Source organism: Vicugna pacos, unplaced genomic scaffold (assembly GCF_048564905.1).
Source record: "Vicugna pacos unplaced genomic scaffold, VicPac4 scaffold_166, whole genome shotgun sequence".
Taxonomy (NCBI): Eukaryota; Metazoa; Chordata; class Mammalia; order Artiodactyla; family Camelidae; genus Vicugna; species Vicugna pacos.
The window spans coordinates 33,606-61,147 of NW_027328846.1; the positions used below are offsets into that span (position 1 = coordinate 33,606).

The 27,542-nt window shown below is 43.9% G+C and overlaps 1 protein-coding gene across 1 annotated transcript; it reads right to left on the minus strand.

Moving 5' to 3' along the window:
- Positions 1 to 5,771: 5,771 nt before the first annotated feature.
- On the minus strand, positions 5,772 to 27,118 carry LOC140695175 (trafficking protein particle complex subunit 9-like). The gene is made up of 5 exons (XM_072958036.1): positions 26,965 to 27,118; positions 25,150 to 25,204; positions 12,021 to 12,234; positions 9,765 to 9,890; positions 5,772 to 5,929 (listed from the first exon to the last, which is right to left on the minus strand). Exons 2-4 carry the CDS (start codon positions 25,195 to 25,197, stop codon positions 9,811 to 9,813), a joined length of 342 nt encoding a protein of 113 aa, XP_072814137.1. The 5' UTR covers positions 25,198 to 25,204; positions 26,965 to 27,118; the 3' UTR covers positions 5,772 to 5,929; positions 9,765 to 9,810.
- Between the last annotated feature and the right edge of the window lie 424 nt (positions 27,119 to 27,542).

Genomic DNA, 27,542 nt, shown 5'->3' on the forward strand with positions numbered 1-27,542 from the left:
AGGAGGGGGAGCTCAGCATTATATGAGATTTCAGTGAAGGGGGACGTGCAGTCCAGTACACGTTTAGGCAGAGGCTGCTGCTAGTCGAGGAGCAGGTGTCTCTTAATGATTTTAGTGCTTTTCTAGATAGGAGGAGATGCAAGAATTTGGGCTCATAAAATTTCCTGAAAATGTCTAACTATCTGAAGGCTTTTCTGCCCTTTTTCCCAGAGCACAGAGCGCCCCATTCCTGATCTCCACCCTGAACTACTTTCAGAGGGTGTTGAAGGACAGCAGCTGCAGTGGCTCATGACTTAATCAAATCAGAGGCAGATGACAAGTGCCAATTTTTAGTTGACAATATGTATATATTGTAGGAAAAAATGTTACTTTCCAACCCTCCCCCAGTTTTAGTTTTAGTTAGAGATCAACTGATAACTGTGTTAGATGACTTAGGTCAGACGAGGGGGCGAAGGAGTCGTCTCGTGAGCCGGCCAGTGTTCTATGTCAGCCTCCTTGAACACATTCAATTTTCTTTCTGTTCAAACAGCATACATCTGATTTTGTGACGTTTGGAGCCTGTCCTGAGCACATGGGGCCTGCAGGTGGCCCTGTTCCTGTGGTCTTTGTTTATTCTGTGAATTATGGTGTGAATCTTCATGTGCCCAAGCTTCATCATAATTTCAAACTTAAAGGATTTAAATATGGGAGATGGATGCCAAGTTCTGGGAATAGATTTTCAGGATAACAGCCAGGATTGGTAAAAAGTAGGGAGAACGGATACAGCCTTCAAAAAAGAAATGCTATTTTACACTTTCTGGCAGATAAATTAAAGTGCTTGTTAGGATTCTATCAGGAATGTTTAATTGGGAGACTTGCCTCCCATTTTCATGAAACAAAATAATTTTATTATCTGTTTGGTGCCCACTGTCTGGCAATGAAGTAGCCCCTTTGCATATAGTTTTATCATTTAATCTCTACAAAGAGTCCCAGGAGAACACACGTGTCACAGGTGAGGGAACCAAGATCATCCAGGGTAAGTGGCAGGAAGGCAGATGGGCTGGAGGGCTTACCCCCTTCAGGCTGAGACAGAGACACCAAGGTTTATTGACAAGCGTGTTGCTGAAGTGGTTTATTTAATACTTTGTTTCCTTGATGAAGTGGATCTCTTGAAATTGTTTATGTCTGGCTTATCTTCCCCTCTCTCCTCTGCCTCAGGACTTCTCCTCGTAAGTAGTATGAATTCAGCCTGAACTGATTCAGGAAAATCAGAAAATAAAAAATTAGCCCACACAAATGTCTGATTAGTCCTTGTAATTCAGTACTTCCTAAAACTCTTAGAAACGCAAGGAAGGTGTGTTACCTCGGGGACTGAGTGCATTTGAAGAGTGAGAAATGTAGTGTGATCTGGTAAAGGCACAGGCTCTATAGACAAAGATCCGGGTTTGGATCCTGGCTCCACCAAGTACTGAAAACATGACCACCCATAGCCTCAGTTTCTTCATATGTTAAATGGGCTGATGGAGCTCACCTCCAAGCGGTCAGGTCAAAATGAGATGGTACGAGTGGCTCTCAGGCAGAATGCTTGGCAAATTGCTAGTTGCTCTTGCTGCTTTATAATGTCCTCGTAGGTAATTCCGTTGTCCATTGGCTTGCGAATGCCTCCTCATTTGATTTAAGAAAAATAGCATGCCTTAAGAATTTTAAAAATGAGGAATGAAGATTTACTGATTAATGTTCGGTGTATTTTTATAGGTCACTTATTTAAAAAAAAGTAGGAATTCTCTAAAGAGAATTTATTCAGTGTGCCTAGAACATGATTCAGTTAAAAATGATTTTCCTTTAAATTCTTTTCAGAAATTTTCTGTGATATTTTTATTGAATAGTAGTTGAAGTTATCTGAGGAGGTGTTACATTTTGAAAAATTTATTCTAGTAACAATTGATACATTAAATAAATGATTCATATCCCTGGACAGCATAAAGCCCTGGCTTTTTTTTTTAATATATATAATTTTGGGGGTTAGTTCTATGACATTTTATTGGGTAGAAGTATTTCCCATTTCCATTTTACAGGCAGAGAAGATGAGTCATACGACACTCATTATACAATAGCAGCAGAGGCTGATTAATTTGTGCAGAGGAGGAAAAGTGTGTGGAGAAAAAATCCTTGATTCTCAAACTGGATACATTCTGCGGTGCTGTGCAGCTGAAACGGTTTTGATTCTGCTTCTGGGTTGTCCTAGGTTTCGGCGCATGTGCCTGGAAAGGTCTCTCGGGCAAAGATGCTAATTTAAGAAGGTTGTCATTGTAAATGCTCTTAAGAGGATTAAACAAATTCCACAGCAAATAAATGAACATGTTTGGAAGGTTTTCCACCCTCATGTAATTTCCAGAAAACAGACATGATTCACTTGCTAAAGCAAACACACAGGTATATTAATGAGCCTGGCTCACATGACTGGACAGCTCGGAGGGAGCCTCATCTATTGGCGTGGGTTCCGCTGCAGGAACCGCACCTGGAGCTTTAATTAGAATTTATTTCCAGCGAGTGCTGCTCCCGCCTTTTTCTCCCCAAAGTACGGAAGCGCCCTCCTTGCCTGGCCGTTAGTGTGCAGAGCCCTGCGGCTAACACACTCCCCTGATCATCAGGAGGGTGATGGAGACAGTTTGCTTAGAAACACTTAGCTACACTCGCAGCGGGGATCATCAGTCACTTCTGTGTGTTCACGTCCACGTGCAGGGGAGAAAATCGACTTTGGCTGCCGACAAACGCTAATTGACCACCAGTTGTTTCAGAGGGACTGTGATGTTGAAAACTGGAGTCCCTTTCATTTTTATATGTTGGATGCGGACAAAGTGCACAGCGACACCCCCACTGTAAGTACACCCACCAGGGAGGGGGTCGGAGTTTGGATCTGCATGTTTTAGTATTCAGATTCTGGCACTGGACAGCTTACAGTGTTCTCGCTGGGTTTGAGAGACTGTTTCTGTAGTGATTTCTTTGGTTTCCAATAAATTTGCAGAGCTGTCTCCTTCAGTTGAGTTCTGATGAGTTCAGTGGGGGAGGGCTTGTGAAATTGGGGCTGGCAGAGAGGTGCAATGAAGACTAGACACCGTCTGGCTACCTCTCAATTTTTATGGGCCAAAAATGCTTGTCTTGTTTTCTTTTCTCCTCCATCCACCCCTCCAGGTCAGGGAGTCGTCTTCAAGAATTTCTTCCTAAAATATAAAGTAATGATGAAGGCAGTGTGTCTCTTAGGTTGATTTCATTTGACTTGGGTTCATTGTTAAGGATTTTCTGGTGAGGTTTTTATGAGCTCTTAAAAGCTGGAAGAGCAGCACAACCAAGGAGAGAAAGTCAGAGAAACGAGTCAGCGGCCCCTGTGGGGTCTGGGGGACGAGGGCAGGAGGTGGGGCAGAGGCAGCACCGTGGCCTCCCCTGCAGCCCTGAGGCCAACGTGCGCATGTAAAGCCAGCATCTCTTGTCGCCATGTGTTCTACCAGGACTGCCACTAAAGGAATGCGTGGAGATTTGAGGAGGCCTTACCTTTTACCCTCTTGTCAAACATCTTTAATGCTGACTGTATTTATTCAAGATGACACAGAGATCACCTGAAGAGCGTGAGGGAGCGGTGCTTGCTTCCTGTCCTGCCTGCCCCAGGCTCACTCATCAGACACCTGATTCTTACAGGCACTGCAGTGCCCATGGGGGGAGCTCTGCTCCTCGGGGAGCTGGACACGGGGGTGCTCACATTGGAGCCGGTCGCACCAGCGCTGATCCCACTCCACATGGTGAGCCCTTTGTGTAAGCAGTAGAGGTGGGATCCAGAGTCTTCCTGTGTCTACGGAGTTCTCAAGTAAAGCCAACTTGGAGGAAAGAAAGAAAATGCCTACTGTTCATGACTGTGTCCTAACGGTTTAAAGCTCACTGGGGAGCACACGTGAGATCTCATCCAGTAAATACTCTGGGGTCTTGACTCTGACTCGTCATGTATTTGGCATTCTCATAATGTTATTTCTCTTAAAATACGTCTAAGAAATCATTTTTGTGTGATGGTTCTGTGTGCGTAAGGGTCCTGAAGAAACTGTTGTGGATGGAAGTGTGGGCATCAGTGGTACCAGAAGGGCTGGTGGCCCTGGGGGCTGCCCGAGCTCCACACCATTTGTTACCAGCAGTCTTTCAGATTACATCTTATTCCAGAGCTCACCGGGGCTCCCATCTCTCACTATGTGTCTTGAGAGAATATTTGTTCAGAGGGGAGGGGACAGGGTGCTTCCAAGTCTGGGTTCTGGGGTTCCCTGTCTAAAGGTGGCACTGGCACAAATCCTTTATTCATGGAGTAATGAAGGCCCCCATTCTCGTGGCTAATTGGGCCTCCCTGTCCTTCTTCATGTGAGGAGCCGGAGGGCTTGGGTAAGGCCCCCAAACCTGTTTTTGGTGAGCTTTCAGCCCTATCACACCACCTGGGTTGTCCCGTTTCAATCACATGACTGATTTTTGCAGGTAGGTGTGACCCCTGGACAGTGCCTGGGGCTTCCAGGTTTCCCCGACAGTAGGGATACTGAAGAAGGTTCACCCCGTAAGGTGTGTTCGGGGGCCTCGAGGACAAGTAGGGACTCACAGACAGACGTCTTGATGGGTGGCGATCAGGCCTGAATCTTGGAAGAAGAGAAATTCCGTTACTGTTGTAACAGTGAACTTAAGGGAAGATCTGATGCAATTGAGATTAAAAATATTATCTGGTTTTTATTGTTAGCAGTAGTGGTTTTTAACCCTTAGACCAAGTCCTCGCTTTTAATAAGAAATATTTTGTAACCTTTCTTTTTTGGTGCCCGGAATTGAACATCATAGAAAGTGTAACCTAGGTATAAATATGATAAACAAATAGACAGGTAGATGGAAAAATGGGGTACCTAAATTCTTATATTATGGGGCATTTTATATTCTATGCTAATTAGTGACCTCTCAGGACAAAAGGCACATACAAAGGAAGTCACTTATAATAAACTGTTTTTCCAAGCCTTACCTAATTGGGAAACAATTGGCTTCACAATGTTAGCGCACCTCCCAGGTCCTCGGGGAACACTCCTTGTCAGTGTTACACTTGCTGATGGTGTCCTGTGCCAAGTGCAAGCAAATGCTGTTCGGAAGCTGCCCGGAGGCCGACTCCGGGGATTCCTTCTCCGTCGCAGCTGTGAGGGAGCCTTGCCTTTCCCGACCACAACCACAGAGGCGGTTTTAAATCTGAAAACGGCCATACCAGTGTATATCACAACCCCCACAAGATATGTTGAATAAAGTAGAAAACTTTAAGTGTCTCCTTTAGGATAGAAATAGGATATAAAATAAATCATGATGTAAAAAATTCTAGTGCCCGAATAAGTGCTACATTACACTGGCTGCATTAATATGTTAGACAACTTCATTACCACTTTTCATACCACATATCGTAGTTAGATTTTATTTACATTTTTTTCCCTAAAGAAAAAAAAATTCATATGATGCGTTCTTGTGTCAGAGGTGACGAGCAGAGAGCAAGTGTAAAACCGGGAATCGTGATGCTCGTCAGTCTAAGATCAGCTCCGTCACCGCACAGATCATCTTAACTCATTTTACTGCACTTTTTGGAATTATCTTCTCACTTGGAAAAACCCCTGTGTCAGTTAGATTTGTTAGTAAAACAATTCTTTTTCTTACCTAGAGCATCAGTGATGTTTTCAAGATGATAAAAAAAAAAAACTTGCCCATGGCATTTAAACAGTTGCTTGTTCTCGTAATTCATGGCTCACGGTCTCGTATTTGTCACAACTGGAGAACTGTGTTTTCTGTGTGCAAATTCTCATTGCTTTGGTGACGCAGGGACACGTGTCCTTACTGGATGGAGTATGATAGTAGCTGTTTGCATTCTCTCCCTAAATCTGGAGTCCTGTGTTATGTTTCCTGTTAACTTAAAAAATATGAATATTGTTATTTACCTAAATAGCTAACATCGCACGAGTGATGCATATCAAATTGGTCCAACAAGGAATTCCAATATTAAATGAGACAGTAATTTCACAACCCACTATTCCAAAAATTTGGATTGATGGTTCAATTATACCAGGGACATTAGCTGTTTTAATTGAATCAATCATTGGTTTCTTCAATAAAAGTTTCCATTCCATCTGCTCTATTGGTTTATTTTTCTTCAGTGTTTCATTTGCTTTCTTTCCCAAATATATATGATTTTGGCTTTTGTCATTGAAAATCATTGCTGGTTTTGCTACCTCATGCTGGAGAGGAAGCCTTGTGACTGTTCTATAGTCACTGAGTTCATAGTTGTATGAGTGCTTAATGCCACCTTGCAAGGGTGTGGAGACCTAATGAAGTGTGTACATAAAAGGCTTATTCTACACCGAGTGCAGGGTTAGTGTGAGCAGCCCACGTCATCAGTATCATAATTAATCCATTACAATCATCCTCTGTTAATCAGTGTTATCCTTCTAACGTCTCCAGGAGAGGAAATGTAGTATTCTCAATGCAAATTTTGCCAAACTTTTAGTCAATTCAACACCTTTAAAGCTTTGCTGTCAATAGGACTGTGTGCCTGGTATCCCTACTTTTGCTTCTCCTGACCCAGGACGTGGTCTCCTCGGCTGATGATCCACGAGACACTGGATTCTTGGTCTCATGGCTCTGTGTGTTCTGGGACATCTGGGGACTTCAGCACTGTTTTAGGGGCTTTGTGTCCCACCTCTTCATAGCATTGCTGAGATGAGATCTGTGGGTTCACCCTGATTCTTGAGTGTACGGTGCATTTTTTCTAGAACCAACACAAGCCAGCGTGGCAGCACTGCTTTGACCACGTGCTGGGACAGCGTGTGCTTGTCAGTTCTTGGGTTTAAAATTTTCTGCTCTAATTTCTAAAATGGGGCATATTGACAGATACACTCTATGTAAACAGGAGCTCTGTGGAGTTTTCAGCAACTTCTAAGAGCATAAATATTCCTGAAGCAGCTAACCTTCCTCCCAAGAAGTGAGGAGCAAGCCGGCAAGTTCTGGGTGCCTGTGGCGGCCAAGCTCTGCAGCCCAGGCTGCTCACTGAGGCGCAAGGAGAAAAACTTAAAAACCTTCTTCCATGTTATCTTTCACAGAATCTCAGACCTGAACGTTTTAATATTTAAAGAGGGTTTTTTTTAATAAATTATTTTTTTCCTTTTTCAGTATTATTAGGTAGAATTATTACAGTTCAACTCCACATACACATATAGCATGTAAATACATGTATAGAGTACACTGCAACTTTTTAGTTAACATATATGTACTAATTATTGTTTCTAAGAACAGATTATAGCTTTAGATTTTTAAACTTACATAGTTACCAGAGGAATAAAGCCAACTACAAAAGAATAATAAACAGAATATGGTAATCCAATCACAAAGGACAGTCAGATGTGCTTACACATATTCAAGAAATCAAAATAATAATTAGTTCACTGGTGGTCTTATTATTATTGCTATTAATTTTAGATTCCTCATAAATGAAGTCATATGGCATTTTTCTTTCTCTTTCCACCCCACTTCACGTAGAATGACAGTCTTCAGGTCCATCCATGTTGCTGCTAATGGCATCTTTTATGGCTGAGTAGTATTCCATTGTAGATATGTATCACCTCGTCTTTATCCAGTCATGTGCTGATGGACATTTGTGTTGTTTCCACGTTTCTTGTTCTATGTCCCTTCTGGCAACAATTACTGATTTTAAATATTTTCCACCTTAAAAATCCTTCCTGAAGGAGATGTGGTAACAGGAATCAAAAACAGTTACAGCACAGGGTTGTGCGTGATGGGCCCTGGGGGCTTGGTAGGAAGGTTGGCGGAAAGGATTTCCGACTCTGATCAAACGAATCCTCCTATTGTAGCCTTGCTGACCGCCTCTCTCACTGCCTGCCCTACAAGTCAGACCAGTCCCTTCTGTGAATCCCACTGTATTGTGCACAAATTTTGTCCAATTGGTGTCATCCCGCAGGGACCTTCGGTGAGGCACCTAAGCTCCTGTGTTGGTTTCTTCCATCAGCCCTTAACTTCCTTGGGGCCAGGACTGTCTCATTGCCCCAAGAATCCCTAATGCCTAGTGAGAAGCCTGATACAGCTGGTACTTAACGAGCACATGGGTCAAATGGAAAAACCTGATCAAAGGAAAGACCCTCATTTTTCAGACATGCCTACTTGAGTACATAGGATAAAATGACATGTCTTCCTGGGATTTGCTGTCAAATACTTCAACAAAGGACAAGGCAAAGAACAAAGGTCTGAATAAAGGAAATATGGAAGTTTGTGTATTCCTTAATCTGGGTGACGGGCTTATTGTACTATACTTATTTTTTTTAACATTTTTTATTGATTTATAATCATTTTACAATGTTGTGTCAAATTCCAGTGTTCAGCACAATTTTTCAGTCATTCATGGACATATACACACTCATTGTCACATTTTTTTCTCTGTGATTTATCATAACATTTTGTGTATATTTCCCTGTGCTATACAGTGTAATCTTGTTTATCTATTCTACAATTTTGAAATCCCAATCTATCCCTTCCCACCCTCTACCCCCCTGGTAACCACAAGTCTGTATTCTCTGTCCATGAGTCTTTAGATTCCACATAGGAGTGATCTCATATGGTATTTTTCTTTCTCTTTCTGGCTTACTTCACTTAGAATGACATTCTCTAGGAGCATCCATGTTGCTGCAAATGGCGTTATGTTGTCGGTTTTTATGGCTGAGTAGTATTCCATTGTATAAATAAACCACATCTTCTTTATCCAGTCACCTATTGATGGACATTTAGGCTGTTTCCATGTTTTGGCTATTGTAAATAGTGCTGCTATGAACATTGGGGTGCAGGTGTCATCCTGAAGTAGATTTCCTTCTGGATACAAGCCCAGGAGTGGGATTCCTGGGTCATATGGTAAGTCTATTCCTAGCCTTCTGAGGAAACTCCACACTGGTTTCCACAGTGGCTGCACCAACCTGCATTCCCACCAGCAGTGTAGGAGGGTTCCCCTTTCTCCACAGCCTCTCCAGCATTTGTCATTTTTGGATTTTTGAATGACGGCCATTCTGACTGGTGTGAGGTGATACCTCATTGTAGTTTTGATTTGCATTTCTCTGATAATTAGTGATATTGAACATTTGTACTATACTTATTGATGTATACTTAAGTTATTTTATAATTTTACTAACATTAGCTGAATAGCAAGTATTAATACATATTAATTATAACCCTTAGAGCTGACCAAACTTACCCCACATAAAATCCTTAATGTCCTAATAGTCTGCCTTATAGAAATCTTTTCCCACAAAGACAGGAAAAAAGGGACAGACAGATCCCTGCAGTGTTTCCACGTTGTCAAAAGACCAAAGGCAGACACAAAATAAGAGATTCTAAAAAAGATAAAGAGGCTGAAATCAATGTCCCGAAAACGTAGCAAAGAATTCTAAATGGCCCAACTTAACTAACCTCAGCACTGCCGCATCAAGAATGGGGCAAATAGCACCTAGTGGATTTTTTTTAAATAAATAAATAATGATCCAGTTCCTACCACAGGCAATTATGATAAGACTGATTATAGGTTCTAACACCAAATAGTGTACAAATTATAATTTCTACTTGATTCAAACTGCTTCTTCTATAAAACCTGAATCTTTTTATTCTTAAGACAGATTTGTGGCATATGACCTAGTGATAAAATTTTCAACCCGTTTGTATTCAAAAAGTTCACCAGTGTGAGAGTTTATTACATCAACTATTGCTTTTTGGGAAACCCATGTGCCTTGTCACTCTCTTTCATAAGATTTCCTGTGGAAAATTCAATCCCTCATTCAGGAAAGGGCTGAACAAACGGTCTGATGGAAAACCTTCATACACTGCAACACAAGAAAATGAAAATGACTGTGAGCAGCCCGTGAAGCCGGCAGACACACACAGCGCACGGCTGTGTTCCCGCCTCGACTTTCTGTAACCAGCAGGGAAAAGGTGCATCTCAAGAAATAGACATAAACACTTTTCAGATCCTGAGAACACAATTTCCCTTTCAGGGTTTAGTGGGCTTCCATTTAATTCTATGAGAAGTGTTTAAAACAACAGAACAGCAGCTGAGATAGGGTTTAAAGTAACTTTTATGTCTTAGTGAAAATAAAGCCAGCTGATAGTTATCATTTTTACTTTATTTGATCTCACTCTCCTACTTTACCTCCCCAACCTCCTCCACAAAATGATGGTGAACAACCCCTCCTGGGTCAGAAGGCTAAGTAGAAAGTACCAATCACATGGAGGTGTGCTTTGTTGTTTTATTTTCCAAAAGAAACATGTTTCATTCATGTGATTTAATAATTAAGATCAAGAAACAAACTCTATTCAATAAATATTAGCCAACACATGTCGTCATAGCTGCTCATCAGGTTTGGCCCCAAGTTACAAACATTTACATGCACATCTGCCATGTGCTGTCATGGGACATGGTGAGTGGGGACAGGGTCTCTGCTCTCACAGGGCACACCGCCTGGTCGGGGAGGCAGTGTTCAATCATTACCGTTTCTTTTAATGTACTTACAAATTACGGGAAATGCTATTTAAAAAGAACAAAATGAGTCAATGAAAGTGAAAAATACAAGGACTGTATTTAGGCTGAGGGAAGACAGGGAACATCTTTGAAGAGCTGACACTCCACTGAGACCCAAAGGACAACTCTGGTGCTGCAGGTGAAGGGCAGGGACACACTGATAAAGGGCTGATATCCAGAATATACCCAAATCTCTTTAAACTCAACAAGAAGAATGAATAACCTGATTAAAAAATGAGCAAAATGCCTGAACACACACCTCATCATAGAAGAAACCTAGATGCCAAAGAAGTCTATGGAAACATGCCCCACAGCATCTGTCATCAAGGGGCTGCAGACTGAAACAGCGAGGTACCACTGCACACCTGTCAGAACTGCCAAAACGCAGAACACTGACAGCACCGAATGCTGGTGAGGACGTGGAGCGACAGGAATTCCCATGCATTGCTGGTGGGAATGTTAAATGGCCCAGATACTTTGGAAGACGGTCTGGCAATTTTTTACAAAACTAAACGTACTCCTACCATATGATCCGGCAACTGTGCCCCTTGGTGTTTACTCGACAAAATGGAAACTTATGTCCACACACAAATCTGCATACAGATGTTAATAGCAGCTTTATTCATAATCACCAGAGCTCAGAAGCAACTAAGCTGTTCTTCAGTAGGTGAATGGATAAATAAACTGTGGTCCAGCCAGAAAATGGACTATTATTTGGTGTTAAAATGAAATGAGTTATCAAGGCATGGAAAGACATGGAGGAACCTTAAATACATATTATTAAGTGAAAGAAGCCAATCTGGGAAGGTTCTGCAACTGTCTGATTCCAACTGTATGGTGTTCTGGGAAAGGCAAAAGCACAGAGACTAAAAGATCAGTGGCTGTCAGAGGCTAGAGGGGATGGAGCAATGAATGAGGTGCAGCATGGAGCATTTTTAGGGTCACTGAGACAGACTACTCTGTATGATGCTGTGACGGTGGATACATGTCATTGTACATCTGTCCAAACCCACAGAGTGCACACCACCAAGTGTAAACCCTAGTGTCAGGCATGGGATCTGGGTGATGATGACGTGTCAGTGTAGGTTCACCCATTGTCGCAAGTGCACGCTCTGGTGCAGGCGTCAATAGTGAGGAGGCTGTGGGGACAAACTGCAGTTCACACCCCCAATCCAGCCCCAGCCACCGCTGTTAATAAAGCTTTGTGGGTGTGTGGATTGTCCGGCTGCTCTGGCGTCTGAACAGCAGAGCTGAGCAGCTGCACCAGAGATCAGGAGGCTTGCAGACCCTGAAATATTCACTCCCAAGCCCTTGACAGAAAAAAGTCTGCTGAGCCCTGTTCTACACGAATCAGAATTCACCCTGATGAGACAGGACAGTAGGGCCCAAACCAGGCGTGGTTAATGGGACTGAAGCAATGTTTTAGTTCCAACACCTTTGCTGAAGTCCTGCAGGTCCAGCGACAGACTGTAACCAGGAAGCGTCTGTAGGAGGAGTCGGTAGCAGGCCTTCCAGCCAGGCTCCGGGATGCCGGGGGCCACGCGCTGCACGGGGGCCACCCGCTTGAAGAAGGCGGAATTGCATTGGAAGCCGATCAACTCATAGAGCTCAGAGAGGATGCTGCACTTCTGAATTCTCTCCTCGGAACGCTGAAGCACAGGGAGAAAAGCAACAAGCATCTGAACGAAACATGTAAGTGAAAAAAGACACGTAAAAAAGGTTTTCCCATAAAACAGAGACCCGATGACACAGGAAGGAAGAGGAAGGCTGACTTTGTACACTGACAGGACCGGATGCAGAAACGCAGGGAAGCAGCGCTGTGCAGACGCTCCAGACCCCCTCCGGGCCCCACCTCTCCGCGTTCAGCCTGTCCTTTTACTAGAAAGACATGTATTCCCTGAAACAGAGGAATCTGCTACCTACACATGAGACGCAGAGAAGGGAAGGAGCAAAAGGAAGGGAAACTAAAGGAACAACAGTTCATCTAGACCCTAGGCTTTGGGCGGGACTTTCACCAAACACACAACTTCTCAAAGCACAGAGCACACAGTGAGAGGCTGACAGAGTGACTGCGACTTCTGCTCCTTAAGCAGCAGCTACCTGCCAGCACACGCTGCGCCCCTTACTGAATCATTACAATCATCTCAGAAACGATTACTACCCCGGCTCACAGGCAAGGACACCTGAAACTCGGGGAGGAATTATTATCATCCTGGACAAAGTCCCGCGGCCCACAAGTGTCAGAGCCTCCAGCAGACCCTGGACTAAGATGCTCCGCTTCACCACGGGTCCTGAGCCTCAGGCTGAGGCCACGTCAGGTCTGCACGGGCCCAGAGCACAAGCCTGTGGGACAGGGAATGGTCCCACTCGAAGTGCCAGGCCAAGACCCTCAGGAACCTATGAAATGAAACCAAATCCCCAAACTCATTTCCAACCCACTGCCCTGTCCGGGAGGACTGCTCGGCACATCTGCGCTGTCACCTGTGCACAGGCTGAGCAAGGGGCCCAGACAGTGACGTGACGTCCCAGTGGAAGTGGCTCGGAGACCACTTCATCACAGGACAGACTCTCCCGGCTTCCAACGTTAACTCTCCATTCCATTTCCAACTGGAAAGTAAGTTTAGACTTGTTTTCCTCTCCTAGAAACAAAGAGAGTGGTAACATCAGCAGGAAACTCAAGACAGAGGAAGAGTCTCCTGGCCATCTGGAAGGATAGGCCGGGGAGGGAACAGAGACAGGGATCAGGAAGACCCGTGTTCCAGTCCAAAGTCTGCACGTCACTCGCTTTGACAGTTTCCTTATTAATACAGGGGATAAAATCTAATTATGATTCTTGGGAAAACTATATGAAATAACGTATGCCACTAGCATAGGTCTAAGATCCTCCATGAGTGTTCCAGAAATGGACGTGATCGTGGTTAGTTACTGTCTGCCAAGTCTTGGGTGCTAAGCCCACATCAGCCAGCCAGAGATGTGCCAGAGAATGCCTCACCAGCCAGCAGCCTTCTCCAACTTGGAAACTCACAGTGTCTGAAGAAGAGGCAGTGGTGGATGCTTTGGGACACTCTGGAGGTAGCACTCCAGTGATGACTTTAAAAAGCTGGGGAGAATTTAGGGGACCATAGAGTTCAAACACAGAAAACACATTCCATGTCTACCCACATTCATCTCTAGCCATGATGATTCAGAGAGGAAATACATATTCAAACTTACACCAATTTCCCACATAAGTGCATCAAAACAATTTGGGAAGAATGTAACTTGCTTCTCTAGATCACAAAGCGGGGATTACAAGGTTTGTACTGAGAGCCCTACTTGTAGAACTTCTGCTAACATAACTGGGTCCACTATCAGTTATCATAATTCGAAGAGAAGGATGGACAAGAACAAAGCCAAGCTATTACGCTCCAGTCTTTTTTTGGGTTACAATGTCACAGAGAAGACGGGCAGGTCAACAAGGAGCCACTCTGCCGTGATCACGGAGCCGGGGAACGGGATGGGCGGCAAGATGTACGACGCAGCCGCAGCTGTGCACGCGCTTCTAGGCAGGTACCCAAAGTCACCTCGACAAGGTGTCAAACGCTTGTGCCCACGTCATCATCACCTGACATGTATTAAAGAGAAATGAAAACCTATAAACGGCCAATACCCTTGGTGGGTACACCGTCCAAAGAGCAAAGTCATAGTTTGACAACTGGCCATCTCGGTTCCCTGGGATTCATTCTTGGAGAACCTTAAAAAACACTCCTCTGTCCTCAAGAAGGGCTGCCTACTTGCCCTATCTTTGGCTCAGGGATACAGCACGTTCACGTGGACTTTAATGTCTGCACAGATTTGACTGTCTTTTTCCAGGTTCACTTGTCCATTCTGAAGAGGCCTGAGTTAAGTCCATCTTCCGTAAGATCAATTTTCTCCAGTGACAACTCATCGAGCCTGCAATTAAAAGCCAACTGAACAGGACTGTCCTCAGCAAAAAATGTCACCCACCCTTCACTGCTTTCTTAATCTCCTCTCCTGGCTAATTGCAACAGACTAACACCTCCCTCTACCCAGCTCCCCAACTATGTCAAACAGAAAGTAAGGTCCATAAAAGAGGAGACAACTCCATAGTCACCTCTGAATTCCTAGCAAATAGTAATGACAATAAATAGAACTATGATTATGGCTTCTATCCTTTAAAACCTTTCTGGTTATTTAAATGAGACCTTGGAAGAGAGGTGTTTGGGTCCAGTATCTTGATCCAGAAGACTCTGGAGGCCTTTTTCGGAATGGCTGTCCACTGATTCATTCAAAACACAACTTCTCATTCCGGGAGGAGCTGTGATTTTCTGCCAGGAGTTTGTGGTCACTCTCATGCCAGAACAGCTTTAAACTATATCCTTATTTTGGATTTGTTATTTTTCCCCTCTTCCAACAAAATTCACTTTCCTTTCTTTCTTGCCTTGAGGAATGTTTTGTTTTTCTCTTTTTTTCTAATTCACCCTTTAGTAAAGCAGGCTTCTCAGGATGTGCTTGGCCTTACATAGGATCAGCCATCCAACTCCCAGTGTGAGAGGCCTGGGGCTCACCTCCTGCCCTCCTGTCAGGGCAACTGAAATTCAGCTCAGGAGCCAACCGGCCCCCCAGGGCTTCTAAGGCTCCCTTACCTCCCAGAATCCCTGCTTTCTGGTTTGTCTTGGCTTCTGAGGAGTTCCCCTCACTTTCTTGACAATTAACTTTGCAGCTTGAAAGATGAGGAAGGAAGGTTTTACTTCTTAATCAGCATTTTTAGGAACTTGTGTAGTGAAGGTTTTCACGAGTTTCTAGAACCCTCCATTGCCGAGACAGAAAACACACTAGGTATTTTCTAAATTTAGGCATCCTGTACATTTTTTCTTTTCTTTTGTTTTCTTAACTGCTAACAGACTTTTTTAATTAAAAAAAATAAAGGCCCCAAATAGGATAGAATCTTGAAGGGGCAAACAGAATTAAAGGGCAAAGACAGAAAAATGATAAGAACTCTACAAAGTTAATAGAATACATACACTATGGGTCAGATCAGCAATTCTCAGTAACAGCTAATTGAAACATGACCATGAGGTAAAACTTCTCTCCTGTCAGGAGATGGCCAACAGAAAATAGAATTAAAACAACAAACTAAAATTCTAAGTCTGGCGAGGTATAGAAGGCTACCAGATAAATGTGTCTTCTTCTGGAAAAGAGGGAGGCTCACCAGCTCTTTACTGTGGAGCCTGAGCCCAGGGGAGGACGGTGAAGTGAGCTCTGTAAGTACCCAATTAGCAAAGTGAGTGATGAATAAAGAGACGTGAGCTCTGATGACAGAGATGATACTACTATTCACTTGTCCTGTAAAGTACGTCTTCACGTTCAGGGATCAATACCTCGGCATCCTCAGGGATCGAGATTATAGGAAAATGCACAGCCCGGGTCCAGACCTCCTCTGCGAGCTCGTGACATTGCACTTAGATGTCTCAAGGGCACCTCCAACTCCACCTGCACAGAGCTGACTTTACGGTGCTCCTCCAATAGCCGTCCTGCCCAGGGCCCCTTGTCGGGGGGCAAGGTCTCCCTGCCTCTCCCACCTCAGGCCCATCACTCATAGATGTGCCTGCACCCCTCCTTCAGGGCTCAGATTTCCTCAGTCACCGAGTCCCACCACCCACACCTGTCCTACCAGGTACTCACTGGCACTCACTAAGCACTGACTCTGCGCTGGGGACCACGCTGCACACTGTACACATGTTATCACACTGGATCCCCACAACAGACCTGGGAAGTGGGTACACCACTGCTTCAATTGATTAGATAAATTGTTTCACTTCCTTGAGTGCGTCGTCCAAAGTGACAAGGCTACTGAGCCACAAACCTGGGACTGAAAACCACTTGAAAATTGAACACTGCTACACCTCGCAGCCACCCTACTCTGACTCATCACATCACCTCCTGCCGAGCCTACTAAATGTTTACAAGCATTCTACAAGCACAAAAGTGATCTACGAGAGCACCCCACTCCCCTACTTTAAATGTCAATGACGGTCCACTGCCCTTAGGAGAAAGCCCCGCCGGGCCTGAGCACAGACCAATGGCCAGCATCCGCGTTCCCTGAGTGGCCGCGCCGCCTCACCACCACGCAGCTCTACACGTGCCGTGTCCAGGACAAGGATGCTGACTCCATACAACCCGGGGCTCGTCTCACTCGAACAATGATCACCCTCTTCAGTGGTCACCCTCTTCAGTGGTCACCCTCTTCAATGCTGACTCTTAGAAAAATGTTTTCCCAGGATGAACCAATATCTTTTTCCTTCCAACTTCCAGTCATTGATAATGAGCTCCCCCCAAAAGAGAGAAGACCTAATCCTCAGTCTCTGTATCTGTAAAGTGTGAATAACAAGGAAATATGTGAGGGTTAAGAGAAATAATATTCATGTGAGTCTGAGGGACATTTCCCAACATACAGTAAGCACTCAATATGTGCTTACTTAATATTAATAAGAATAGATTCCATTCCAGCAAACTTAAATCAATGTTTTATGGCTTTGTCCAACAGACTACAGACAAACTGTTGGACGAACCCCTTTGAGCAGATCAGCACAAGCGTCCTGGGAGAGGTAAGCGCTGACTCCAGTTACAGCTACAGCCAACCAGCACAACGTGGTGGGGGCAGTTTGCTCAAACTGTTACATGTTGTTTGAGCATTTAGTTGTCGTTATTGAATAAAGACAGTTGTTCTTTAGTCAAAGCTCCTGAAACATAAATCTTCAAAGATTGATGCAAATTAGTTTTCAAGTACAACGCTCTCACTAGAAATTGTTTGAAAATGATAGTCTTAGCTCCTCTGCACATCAAAAGGGCATGTTCTTAATGTATCTGACTAAATACACTGAAAGGGTTGTTTAAAAGAAATTAAGATAGTGCCATCCTGAATAAGCTCTCAGTATCATCTGCCCTGTGCCCCACCCAAGGGTCTCATTTCTCACTTCCACATAGGTGTTCAGGTAGCTTAACCTGGGTCTTGGTTTCTTATAACACGCAGGAGGGAAGAGTTGTGGATAGATTTATGTGGCAAATATAAACCTAGTGTATTTGCTGTGTAGGAATCCTAGAAATAAACAAATTGATATAGAGTACCACCCTTAAGAAGCTCAGCCTTTCCATTTACAACAGCATTAAAAATAAAATGAGAGATACATTTAACAAAAATTTACAAGATTTGTACATTGAACAATTTGAAGTATCACCAAAAATAATTTAAAAGATCTACATATATGGAAGACATCCCATGTTCATGGAATGGTAGACAATATTGTTAAAAATGTTAAGACTCCCCAAAGTGATCTACAAATTCAATGGAATCCCTATCAGAATTCCAGCTGACTTCTTTGCAAAAATTGAAAAACTGATCCCAAATTTCATATGGAAATACAAGGGACACAGGTCAGCCAAAACATTCTTGGAAAAGAAGAGCAAAGTTGGAGGACTCAGTTTAAACTTTACTACAAATCTAAGGTACTCAAGTCATTATGGTACTGGCATAAGTTTGGATACATAAATCTATGAGACACAATAAAAAATCCAGGGGGGGGAAACTTACATTTAAGGTCAGTTTTCCACAAGGGTGCCAGCAACACTCCATTGAAAGAATAGTCTATTCAACATATGGTGCAGACACACCTGGGTATCTGCAGGCAAAAGAATGAATCTGGAATCTGGACGCTCCTATTATATATAACAAATAAAAATTAATTCAAAATGGATCACAGACAGAAACGTAAAAATTAACTTATAAGCTTTCTAAAAGAATACATAGTATAAATCTTTGTGGTCCTAGGATAGACTATGCTTTCCTAGATACAATACCAAGAGCACAAGTGATAAAAAAAAAAAAAAAGGTAAACTGGACTTCATCAAACTTAAAACCATTTGTTACAAAGGATATCATCAAGAAAGTGAAATGAAAGGGGAAGTGGGTAGCTCAAGTGATAGAGTGAGTGCTTGGCAAAATAAATAAACAAACAAACAAACAAACAAACAAAAACACAAACCTAATTACCTCCCCTATAAAGAAATTGTTTTAATGTTTAAAAAAAGTAAAGTGAAACGACAATCTGAGGAAGAGGAGAAAAATTTTGCAAAGCTTATATCTAATAACAGACTAGTATCCAGGATATAAAACAAATGCTTACATCTGACCAATGCAAAGGTATTCGACCCAATTTTTAAACTTGCCTAGGATTTAAATAGATACACAATTGGCCAATAAGCATATGAAAAGATGCTCAGCATCACTAGCCAAATCAAAATCAAAATGAGATCTCATTTTACACCCAATAGGATGGTTATAATCAAAACATGGACAATAACAAGTGTCGGTCAGGAGGCAGAGAAATGGGAACGCTCAATACGCAGCCGTTGGAAAGGGGCAATGGTGCCGATTCTTTGGAAAAGTCTGGTGTTTCCTCAAAAGGTTAGAGTTATCATATGGTTCAGCAATTCTTCTCTTACATATAGTGTCATCCCTCAGTATACTCAGGGGGTTGGTTTCAGGAAACGCCCACCCTGGATTACATAATCCAAGGATGTTCGAGTCCCTTTACAATCAGCCATCTGGATCCATGAAGTGGAAACTACAGATATGGTGGGCCAACTGTACAGCCAACAGAATGAGAACATATTCTCACCAAAATTTGCACATCAATTTTAATAGCAGTATCATTCGGAGTAGCCAAAAGTTATAAACAATATCCATCCATCAATGAATGGATAAACAAAATTATCAGGAATAGTCCCAAAAACCTTTGGTCATTGAAACTTTGACAAAGGAGGTGAAAACATACAATGGAGTAAAGGCAGCCTCTTCAGCAAATGGTGTAGGGAACACTGGACAGCTGCATGTAAATCAATGAAGTTAGGCTACTCCCTCACAGCATAGACAAAAATAAATTCAAAATGGCTTAAAGACTTAAACATGTAGACAAGACACTATAAACCAGTTAGAAGAAATCATAGGCAAAACATCTGACATACATCTCAGCAATGTTCTCCTAGAACAGTCTACTCAAGCAATAGAAATACAAGCAAAAATATACAAATGGGATCTAATTAAACTTACAAGCTTTTGCACAGCAAAGGAAACAATAAGCAAAACAAAAAGACAACTTATGGAATGGGAGAAAATATTTGCAATAAATGAGACTGACAAGGGCTTAATTCCCAGAATTCATAAACAGCTTTTACACTTGATAAGAAAGAAAAACAAACAATTCAATCCAAAAGTGGGCAGAAGACGTAAACAAACATTTCTCTAATGAAAACCTACAAATGGCCAAAAGGCACATGAAAAAATGCTCAATATCATTATCAGAGAAGTGCAAATCAAAACTACAATCAAGTATCACCTCACACCAGTGAGAATAGCCATCGTTCAAAAGTTCACAAACAATAAATCCTGGAGAGGCTGTGGAGAAAATGGAACCCTCCTCCACTGTGCTGGGAATGCAGTTTGGTGGAGCCATTGTGGAAAAGAGTATGGAGATTCCCCAAAAGACAAAAAATTGACTTCCCATATGACTCAGCAATCCCACTCCTGGGCATATACCCAGAAGGAACCCTAATTCAAAAAGACACCTGAACCCCAATGTTCACAGCAGCACTATTTACAATAGCCAAGACATGGAAACAACTTAAATGTCCACTGACAGATGACTGGATAAAGAGGTTGTAGTATATTTATACCATAGACTACTACTCAGCCATAAAAGATAATAAAATAATGCCATTTGCAGCAACATGAATGGATCTGGAGAATGTCATTCTAAGAGATGTAAGCCAGAAAGAGAAAGAAAAATACCATATGAGATCGCTCATATGTGGAATCTAAAACAAAACAAACAAAACAAAACAAATAAAGACAAACTTATCTACAGAACAGAAACAGGCACAGAGACATAGGAAGCAAACTATGGTTACCAGAGGGGAGAGGGTGTGGGAACGGATATATTGGGAGTTCAAGATTTGCAGATACTGACTATGTATAGAATAAACAGCAAGTTTATACTGTAGAGTACAGGGAAATATATTTAATATCTTACAGTAACTTATGTTGAAAAAGAATATGAAAATGAATACAGGTATGTTCCTATATAACTGAAGTGTTGTGCTGTAAACAAGAAACTGACGCAACATTATAAACTGAGTAGACTTCAATGAAATTATTTTAAAATAGACCGAAAACAAAAAAAAAAAATAAAAGGTACTATTAAACCAAAAGAATAAATTACTGTTTCACGCTATTACATGGATGAACCTTGAAACAGTATGCTTAAATAAACCAGACACAAAAGGACAAATACTGCCCTTTTAGGTGAAGTGTGTCTAAGTGTTCATTGTAATACTCCTGTAAATTTTCCGGAAGTTTGAAGTCTATCAAAATAAAAATAAAGTGTATTATTCATTAAAAACATAAAACGATTCCTCACAGGAGGGCTTTAAATATTAAATGAAGAAATGCTTGTAAAGCTCCTGGAACAACACTTTGCATGTCCACAGTCACTGCTGTCACTGCCACTCAGAGGGTGGTGCCAGCGCTGATGAGAGCTGCCTCCACTCACTCCCCTGCAGAAAGGAGTGAGGGCCTGGGCTCTGACAGGCAGGGTGACCGTGAACCTGGCTCAGACACAACCACACCCCTGACTCTGCATTACCCAACTTTCTTATACAAACTGCTACATGTAACGTAAACACGCTAGAGGGATGTTTCTTACAACACAGGGAATGCAGCCAATGTTTTAAAATAACTATAAATGGAACATCTATTGTACACCTGAAACTTATATCATATTGTAAATCAGCTATACCTTTATAAAAAGTTAAAAATAATTTAAAAATCTTATCACTTTAATATTCAATTCAGTTTTTAAGTAACTACTAAACAGCTTAGAATGTATAAAAGCATTTAAGTGTGATAAGTTGTTTTACATATATATTTAATTTCAGCCTCCTGCTAAAAGGGAAATTAAACAATTTTTAAAACACAGCTTAACAACCATAACAACAAAAAGACAAAAGTGATAGTGAAGAGAAAATGGAGATTCAATACTTAAATGAAACCAGGGAGAGGTAAAGTCATAAAAATGGATGCCATGAAGTCAGGGTAAGTGTTAAAGGCCGACTAGAAATTCAGCTGTAAGATTCTTGGCAGGTAAAGCAAAAAGAAAAAGATGACGGGGCAGGTGGTAGAGCTCAGTGGTAGAGCGTGTGCTTAGCATGCACGGGGTCCTGGGTTCAAGCCCCAGGGTCTCCACTAACAGATAAATACACATAATTACCTAGCCCCCAAAAAGAGCCCCAAAGAAGAGAAAAACAGGAATTTCTTTCCTAAAAAACCTGATATTAAATTTAGATTAAATACTTAAAAAAAAAAAAAGGAACATAGAAAAAGATGAGTGACACAAGCGATAATGCCCGTGAGATAAATCTGCGGTGGCTGCTGGCAGGTCCCAATGTCCCATGTGCGAAAATCTGAAACATCCTTCTCACCACTCAGAGTCATCCTCAGCCCACCCCACCGCTCCCCTGTTAAATGCAGGAGCAGAGATAGGGCCCCGCCTTTGCTCTCTCTGTGTCATCACAGTGAGACAGGATGGAAGGGGTCAGAGCACAGCCATTCAAGGAAGGCCACAGCAATTAACACCAAAATGGTGAAGGATTCAACCCCCAATAGGCCTTGAGGCTCAGGAAGAAGAGATTAAACTTCTAGCAGATCTTGAGCTTCATTATACACCCACTGTAATAGTACCATGGTGAATAACACGCGCCCAGGCACCTTGGCAGTCCCAATTCTAGCCACAAAAGGACAAAGGGTGGGAAATGGCCAACTCCCTGGGAATTCCATCCCCTTGCCCTTAGGCTGGTCCTTCTACTTATTAGTATATGAAGCCACCAAGCCCATGAAAACCAGCAGCACAGCGCCGCCTCGCGGTCACCCCTCTCTCTCCCTCTTCGGAGAAGGCCCACACTCTGTCTGTGGGGTGTGTACCTACTTTTAATCTGAGCACCCTACCCCACACCTCGTGGCCTTTCTCTTGCCTTTCAATGCATCTCTCTGAATAAATCTACCTTTACTCAACAGTGGCTTGCTTGCTCTTGAATACTTTCCTGCATGAAGCCAAGGAACAACATGTGGCGGGGCACATCCCAGGGGCTCAACCAAAGCCTGAGACACAGCCCTTCTCATGCCCCAAGTGTTTTTTCTTGTATCAACGTGACTGGGTTTTGAAGGGAGCTCTCAGTCCCCAGTGAAGGGAGCTCTGAGTCCCCAGTGAAGGGTGCTCTGAGTCCCCAGTGAAGGGAGCTCTGAGGACCCAGCTAAGGGACAGAACAGCCCCAAGGGCTTGAATTGGAGGGCAGCCCCTCGCCCAGCAGGGGCCCTGGGGTCTGCCCAGTTCTCTGTGGTTCCCTGTTGTGACGACTTCCCAGCCAGAGAACATTCTCCCTAGGCTGACCCCACAAAACCCTTCTCTGCAAAATACAAGCACATCAGGTCACAGTCCTCTTGTTCAACCAGGAAATGTTCAGCCCACGTTTTCCTTCCACAGTAAAGAACCTAACTGTCCTCCATCCCATCCCACCACTTCTTTCTTTGTGAGAACTTTGCTCTCACCACACACCATCCTGAACGCAGGTGCCTTGCTGGCTGGGACCGAGATGTTTCAGTCTCACACAGCCTGCGTCCTTTCACTTTCCCCTTGCTACCTTAAAAAAGCCTTTCCTGAGTCTCCCACCCCTCTGATTCTGATCTTCACAAAGTGCTGGGTTTACAGTCACTATGTGCATACATTCCAGGTTTTGGCTATGTTTCCTTCGAAAGATCTTCATTAAGGAGCTGCATCAAGATGTTTAAAGAGGCTATTCTTACATCTGAGCGGAGGAGCCTGCATAAAATTTAAATGGCTTTGAAGAGAGAGTTAACCAGGGACAGAGAGTTCGCAGGTCCTAGTCAACAGTGTCATGAGACAAAATGTTCTTCAAAGGCTCAGAGTGGCTTCTGAACACGGGGTCGGCAGGGAGGAGGTGCCAGGCAGTGAGGGGGGTGAGTGACACAGGGTACGCTCCCCCAGCTGGGGAAGAATTGGATTTTGTTCTAGTTTTCCAAACAGTTTCTTACAACCTTTTTCTCTTATTGTCACATACCATTTCCTACGAATTAAGAAAATCAATGTCAGTCATTTGGGCCACTTGGGAGAAGCTACACGATGCCATTCACAGGGCTGGGACATGACAGCCACACCAGTCTAGGTTGAAAGACCAGTGGGGGTATTTCCAAGGTAATCACGGGCATGCAGCAAACTCCCCAGCTTCGATTACCTCATCTCAAACGTGAGGCCAATAAAACTACAGAGCAAAGTGCGTGATGATTGTGGCCGACATCTGTTTACTAGGTAAGTGCCCGTGACAGCTGCCGCTTAATGGGGAATGAGTATGATCAACGAGGCCCAGTCTACCTGGTCACACGCGCCAAGCCTTCCTGCCTTGGTGCAGGAGCAGAGCTTGTTTAGCTGAGATGAACGCCCCCAGAGCAGCCCCGACGGGAAAGCTCCCAGCTCTGCACGGTGAGACGTGTTCCTTTCTTCTCAGAGCTGACCACAGTTTGCAGTCATCTGTTTTTTATGTTTATCCCTTTTGTAACTGCCTCTCCGGAGTTTTTGCTCAAGCAGCACAGGGCCAGGGGTGTCTCGCTTCCTGCTGGGTATTCTGGGCTGGGTGACAGCCGACCCCACATCTGGCTCTGGTGCTGAACGGAGTGGGCAGAAGTCCCAGGGGCCCATGCTGAACTGAGGCCACAGCACCCAAAATTGTGGTCTGACTTTGGGCAAATTACAGTCTTCTTTACCCTGAGATTCCTCATCTGTCCATGAAAATAACTGCCCATGACACACAGAGTTACAAGTATTAAAGGAAATCACCAAATTCACAACCTATTCAAGGGGCTACCAGTGCATCCTCAATAGACACATGCTGCATTTACGGCTCTGACACACGCCAAGCGGGGCGGCCACACACAGTGAACACTGCTAAGTGTGTTAAGTGCCTCATGTGTGCTATAATACTCTTTACAACTTACAACAATCCCAGGAATAAACGAATATTATCATGCCCATTTCACAGATTCACCAACAGGTTAAGAGAGGTTACATTCTAGTCCAAGGACCTATGTTGAGGAAATGGCGACTTAAACCTGAATCTGGGCCCAGGCCTGGGCTCCATCTCTCTCCCATCCACCTGACCTCTTGCCTATGAAATCCACCTGTCCAATACACAAGTTTCCAGCCGGCCAGCTCTTAAATGCAATGTGTGCCACCGTTTATCAATGTTCATCAATTACCATAAACTGTTCTCAGAAACCACTACAGAAAAGAAAGGTGGACTCACGTCCCTGCCCACAAAGAAGAGGAATTCTGCCTTGCCTTCACCTGTAATGTGCAGAAACCCTTCCCTACACCACCAAATCCTTTTGTATGCTTCCTCCTTGTTTATGTTTGCACACGGCTTATTAATGTAGAAGGTACCTGCAGTAATTCCATCTCGGTTGCTTTCCAAGGTTGCAGATTATCCATAATCAGTCTGTGAACGAAAATAAAACAATGTGAGTGAAAATACTGCAACCGTAAACAAAGAATGCTGAAACCAAGTAACCAGCGGCTGCCGCCACCCCCCAGCCAGGACAGGCCTGCAGCCCAGCCTCTGCAGCCACTCACAATGGTGCCCTCTGAGCAGACTCAGAATAAGAAAGGACAGGATACTGGCCCTAGATAGCTAGGTGCTTGCCAAAGGAATGAATTCAATGACCCATATGTTTGTTTCCTCCCATACATAGAAAAGCACTAAATTCTTGAACTTGAGATACCTGGCTTTCTTTAGATAACAAGCAATCTTTTATTGTTCCAACTACCTGGTCTTTGTTGTAAAGCTCCTATATATCCTAGCTCCTCCCCTGCCTCTAGGGAGCAGTCCCTCAGAGCGATCTGAGAGGCTGTCATCCCGGCTCAAGCCCTCCCGCCAAATAAAACATAACTCTGAACTTTTAGGCTGAACGTTTATTTCAATCAAGTCCCAGAATTGACACAACTCATCAATTCTGTAATGGAACACACTGGATCAGGAACCAAAAGCATGTTCTAGTCCTGAAAAACTGTGGGTTCCTCTTTCTTCCTGTTATTATACAATCCCACCGGAACTCATTATTTTGCTGTCTGCTCGTCTGGCAACCAAACTCAGAGAAGAGTCAACTCAACAGAGCGCCGTGCTGGGGAGAATCCCCCGCAGCAGCACTGTGGGCTGCTTGCCCTCCCGCACGCTCTGCTGACCCCTAGTGTCCTCCGTGGAGACCAGGCCAACAGAGCTGTTCCCAACAGCTGCAAAGTCCCACAATTTAAATAAAAGCATTTTATTTCATACGATATGTTACGTATATACCCATCTCTGAAAACAGCTTTGCCAGAAGCCCAAATCTTCAACATTAATCTGCGAAGGCAAATCCGGTCCCCAAGGGAAAACAAGTCTTAAGACGATGCTAAGGCCTCCAAAGTCCTCTCCACGACCGTCAACCAAACTGCCTGCCGGTCTGCAGCTGCAGGTGGCTACATGTCTGCTTTTAAAGCACCCCCCTCCTGCCCTCGTGTGCTACAATGTCCCTCTACGCCCTCCCATGTCAGGGTAAGAGCAGCCGCTGCAGAACCTTGCAGGGCAGCACTGACAGGACTGGACAAAGAGGATCAGAGCTAAACTAAGCCTTCTGACGACACGAGCTTGTCACTCTGTCACTTTACAGATGAAGATATATAGAGAGAGAGGTGCGGTGATATTGCTCAAAGTCACACAGCTAATAAGTGGCAAAGTCTATAACTCTGCTCCTCCCTCCGGCGTGACGCCCCAGCTGGGACGCCCACAGGGTTCTCTCGTGCCTGCCTGACCAGTCCTTTACTGTCACTCATAACCCACCACAGGGTCTGACCCTAGCCTGCATTTTCAGCATCTTTTCCCTCCAGTCTCTCAGGACCAAGGCTGCTCTGGCCACTGTATGACTTCCGGCTCCCCAAACCCTCCGTGCTCAGGCTTGTCTTGCCTGTGCATCCGGCCCCCTTCTCAGAGGCTCTTCCTCCCCTGCAGGAACACGTTCCCACTCTCCACAGGGACACTCCCTCAGGGGAGCCCTCTTCTCGCCCTCAGCACGGCAGGTGTCCCAGGCCACATCCCGAGCTGCCCCATTAGGACTGTGGGTGCCCAGGTCTGCTAGTCAGACCAGCAGCCTCAGAGCCAGGGATTATGCCCGGGTCACCCTGCAAACCTACTGCCCGCCTCACAGACCGCAGCCAGCAGCTCACCTGGAAGTCACAGCAAGTGCCCCACCCAATCCAGAAGTCTCTTCATTTGCCAGCACCGCTGATGACTGGTTTCCAACCTTTGGTCAGTTTCGCACAAAACAGCAGCTTCCACTGTGAAGCGGGGGGTTTTCGCTTCTGCTCCCCACCCTTACTGGAAACGTCAAGGGAAACAAAAAGGCCTCTTCTCAACCCTTTTCTGATGACACCTTCCCACCCACAATACTCACATGCTCAAGAGCTTTGGGTCCACGTGATTTTGTTTCCCTTACGCTAAGTGGCTCAAAACACTGCGGGATTCTTTCTTTTTTGAGGGTATTTGTACTCAGTTTATCAGCTTTAATCTGTCTTTGTCTGTCTCTTCAGTATCCCTAGCAGATGCCTCTTCTTACTGCCTTCAGCAGCCTCCCTCCCAACATCTAGTCTAGGAAATCAACTGTGATGAGCGGCCCGGGGGCAGTCACAGAAGAGGAACTAAGGCACAGAGAGGCTGCATAATTTGCCCAAGAAGATCAGCTTCAACCCCCAACAGTGTGTGTCACGTCCCTCTCTTTAACTCTTATGCTAAACAAGCTAACTTT